Here is a 4,048-nt window from a genome sequence, read left to right as displayed (position 1 = left end):
TAAAAAACATCTCATAAATTTACTACCACAAAATAATGTCTTCACTCATTGGTAATCAAATAAATCTGTAAAACTGTTATAAACAACTTTAAAAAAAAAAGTAACACATTACTATTTTCTAAACATCGACCTTGTAGCATTTTTAGATGAAAATTTATCAATGAGAATTTAATCTATGAGATTTTTTCTTACTATTTGATGAGTTTATAAAAAATAAAAACGTTGTCTAAAATTTATAAAGAAAAACAGATTTGCATTTTTTTTTTGGATATAAATATTTTCCTTAAATTGTTGATAAATTTTAAATTTATGATTTGATTTTGATTTTGGTTGAATTTTTTTCATAATTAAAATGCTATCTAAAATTGGAACCAAATATTACCGGGCTAATTTTATTTATTGATAAAACATAACAATAGATTTCACAAAAATACCAATACTATAACTATAAATTATCCCAAAAATCAGAGGCCCCCCAAAATTAGAGGCCCGGTGCGATCGCACCGCTGGCACCGCCCAGGGCCGCCACCGGCAGGAATTCAATTCATATTACTTTTCTTTTGTGTAAAATATCGAAAATAAAAAGCAGATATTGCCACAACTGCGAATATTGCGTTATAAATAGCCCAACGCCAAAACACATCATCCAATATCCACCTTCACCCTTCATCTACATATGGAGTCTCTTTCATGGATACTTTTAGCTACTGCAATCTTCCTACTTATTTTTAAACTCTTGAACTACCCCCATGGAAGTACAAAAAACCTTCCACCAGGTCCTCGACCATGGCCTCTCATCGGCAACCTTAATCTAATCGGCCCTCTCCCCCACCACTCTCTCCACAATTTATCCCAAACATATGGCAAACTAATGTACCTCAAGTTTGGATCATTCCCAGTTGTAATAGCATCGTCTCCAGATATGGCTAAGCTGTTCTTGAAAACCCATGACCATATTTTTGCTTCCCGGCCGTTGACTGCAGCCGGAAAGTATACCAGCTATAACTACCAAAACATTTTATTCGCTCCATCTACGGATCACTGGAAGCAAGGTAGGAAAATCTACCTTAACGAGGTTTTTAGCCCAAAAAGACTTGATTCCTCCGAATACATTCGTGTTCAAGAAACACATGATTTCCTATCCGGTTTACACGCATTGTCCGGAGATCCGATCATTCTAAAAGAACATGTATTGCGCACGATTCTATGTCAGATTAGCAGGACTGTATTGGGTCGTAAATACTTCAGCGAATCAAAAGACAAAAAGGAAAGCTTGACACTTGAAGAATTTCAAGAAATGTTGGATGAGTTCTCCGTGTTGAACGCAGCTTTTAATCTTGGGGATTGGATCCCTTGGATGGGGTTTATGGATTTGCAAGGGTATGTGAAGAGGATGAAGGCTTTAAGCAAGAGATTTGATAGGTTATATGAACATGTATTTGACGAACATAGGTATAGGATGAAAGATGAAAAGGAGGGTTTTGTAGCAAGAGATGTGGTTGATGTGCTTTTGAAGTTGGCAGAGGATCCTAATCTTGAAGTCAAGCTCAATATTGATGCTGTCAAGGGGCTTACGCAGGTATATTTCCCGTATATTGTATAAATTTCGTCTATTGGACTACAATAAATCGATGAATTTCATGTATTGAAATCATTATTAATAGATAACAACGTACATAGATATTAATATATTAATATATTTTAGATCATAGCCTGTTTAAGTAAAATCTTAAGGAAACATGAAACTTTTTAATCGCTACAGGATTTGATTGTCGGTGCAACTGATACAACTACAACAACCATAGAATGGGCAATGAGCGAGCTGATTAAACAACCTCATCTAATAAAGAAGGCAACCGAAGAGCTCGATAGGGTGATTGGTAAAGAGAGATGGGTCCAAGAGACTGACTTCACAAACCTACCGTTCATCGATTTAATTCTAAAGGAAACCATGAGGCTGCACCCACCTGGGGTGTTACTAGCACCGCATTTAGCACTTGAAGATTGCAAAGTGGACAGATACGACATCGTAAAAGGCACAATAGTTTTTGTCAACGCATGGAGCATTGGAAGGGACTCGGTTGTTTGGGATGACGTGGACAGTTTCAGACCAGAGAGATTTTTGGGTAGTGATATAGATGTAAAAGGGCAACATTTTGAGTTTTTGCCGTTTGGTTCGGGTAGAAGGATGTGCCCGGGTTATAGACTAGGATTAAAGATGATGAGGTCACTATTGGGAAACATGTTGCATGGGTTTAACTGGAAGTTGCCTGAAAATATGAGACGTGAAGATATAAAAATGGAGGAGGTGTATGGACTATCTACAAAAAGGAAGTTCCCGTTAGTTGCTGTATTAGAGCCTCGGTTACCTAGTCATATGTATCACTCACTAAGTGGAACGACGATTTAGGGAGAAAAAAAATATTCAATATGTTCCTAATTATATTTACAACCCTCAAAATTATGGGTAAATGATTTAGTAAATTTTATTAAATTAATAAAATATAAGTTTTGTTTAGACTTTTGTATTGATTATTTAAAATTAATATATATATTTTTATTAGAATATCTAATATATGTTATGTATGTGAAGACATTTAATATAATTATGTTTTCTAGATCATCATATAAATTTGAATAGAGTGTAAAAAACACAATCAATCATTGAAATAATATTGATATATGAAAAATTAAATACAATAGAAATATAATAAAAATAAATACACATATAACATAATAAATTACAAATTGAAAACCATACCAATTATTTATAAATTTCTAAAAATTTCTTTATACATAAAATTATATATTTATAAAATATATAAAATAAGTAAAACAAATTATAAAAGATAGTTATTTGACGCCGAGAAACAACATCAATAAATATTTATTTTTGTGTTTTGACAATAAATTGTTTGATAAAGAGATGAATGACGATATTCAACTTTTTTTATTATTAATGATTGCATTGAGAGATCTATGTGAAAAAATAAAATTATATTTAAGGATCGGTGAAATTAAGCTAACCGTTAAGAGTTAGAAGATAGGTTCATGCATCATCTCAACTATTGTTTTACACAATAGCACACATTGAATATATTTTTTTTATTTCTTTAACACACAAAGACATCTTTTGTTGCCATACTATTTAGTTCAATCTTTTTTTACATTTGCAGACGATTCCTAATTATAGCATTGTACTTTAAAAATACATTGATATAGTCGTTAAGACATTTATTTTACACTCAAGCACCGAGAAACACATTAAGTCACTGTAGTTTTAAAATACAATGCTATAAACGGGAAACTTTTTCAATATTACAAAAATAGTCGTTGTGTAACATATATAAAGGTAAATTACAAATAAAAAGTAATTATATCGTTCAACAACCACACACATGTATCAAAGGAATACATAACAAAAAGCAAATAACTATAAAAATTTTAAAAATATTAATTGGAAATTAAAAATATAGTCTAAAACTAAAAGCATACCTATGAGAGTAATTATGGAATCAAGAATTTGAAATACAATTGCCATGAAAGAGCAGTTGCAATGTTAATCTTTATGCCCCTTCAACAAATTCAGTTCAGTTGACCATGATCTGATTAAGACATATAAATATTGATTAAAAGGAAAATAATACCTGATTTTCACTTCCCAACGGTTAAAGCAAGGCAATAGAACATGGAATTTTGAGTAACTTGTAACATCCAGATTCCCAGGTATCTTAATTTGTTCTTTTATTTTTGGGATGGGTGAGGAGACTCGGCGAGTTGGCGTCTAAACTCGCCGAGTATGGTCGCGGATTCGTATGCGAGTTCACAGCTGGACTCGGCGAGTTCATGAGTGGACTCGGCGAGTCCACGCTGTTTAATGAAACCCTAATTTCCAGGGTTTAAGACCTATTTAAAGGCCCTTAGGGCCGTCATTTGCGGCCACCAATCTCCAGAGAGAAACCCTAAGAGATCTAGAGCGTTTGTGAGGAAGGAGAGGTCATTTTTGATCCTTTTGTTGGTGTTTTTGCAAGAAGGAGGTGACCAAGGC

General features: G+C 33.3%; 1 protein-coding gene across 1 annotated transcript; it reads left to right on the top strand.

Moving 5' to 3' along the window:
• Nucleotides 1-638: 638 nt before the first annotated feature.
• Nucleotides 639-2,524, top strand: LOC145097685 (trimethyltridecatetraene synthase-like). The gene is made up of 2 exons (XM_079035318.1): nucleotides 639-1,579; nucleotides 1,763-2,524. Exons 1-2 carry the CDS (start codon nucleotides 677-679, stop codon nucleotides 2,408-2,410), a joined length of 1,551 nt encoding a protein of 516 aa, XP_078891444.1. The 5' UTR covers nucleotides 639-676; the 3' UTR covers nucleotides 2,411-2,524.
• Nucleotides 2,525-4,048: the final 1,524 nt, after the last annotated feature.

Source organism: Lactuca serriola, chromosome 4 (assembly GCF_051521515.1).
Source record: "Lactuca serriola cultivar US96UC23 chromosome 4, Lser_US96UC23_V15, whole genome shotgun sequence".
Lineage (NCBI taxonomy): Eukaryota > Viridiplantae > Streptophyta > Magnoliopsida > Asterales > Asteraceae > Lactuca > Lactuca serriola.
Note: the sequence above shows the minus strand (reverse complement) of the source record. Positions and strands in the feature narration are given on the sequence as shown.

Coding starts and splice junctions, on each gene's coding strand:
- LOC145097685 (XM_079035318.1), top strand. CDS start 677: ATGGAGTCTCTTTCATGGATACTTTTAGCTACTGCAATCTTCCTACTT. Junction 1,580..1,762: donor CTGTCAAGGGGCTTACGCAG/GTATATTTCCCG, acceptor TAATCGCTACAG/GATTTGATTGTCGGTGCAAC.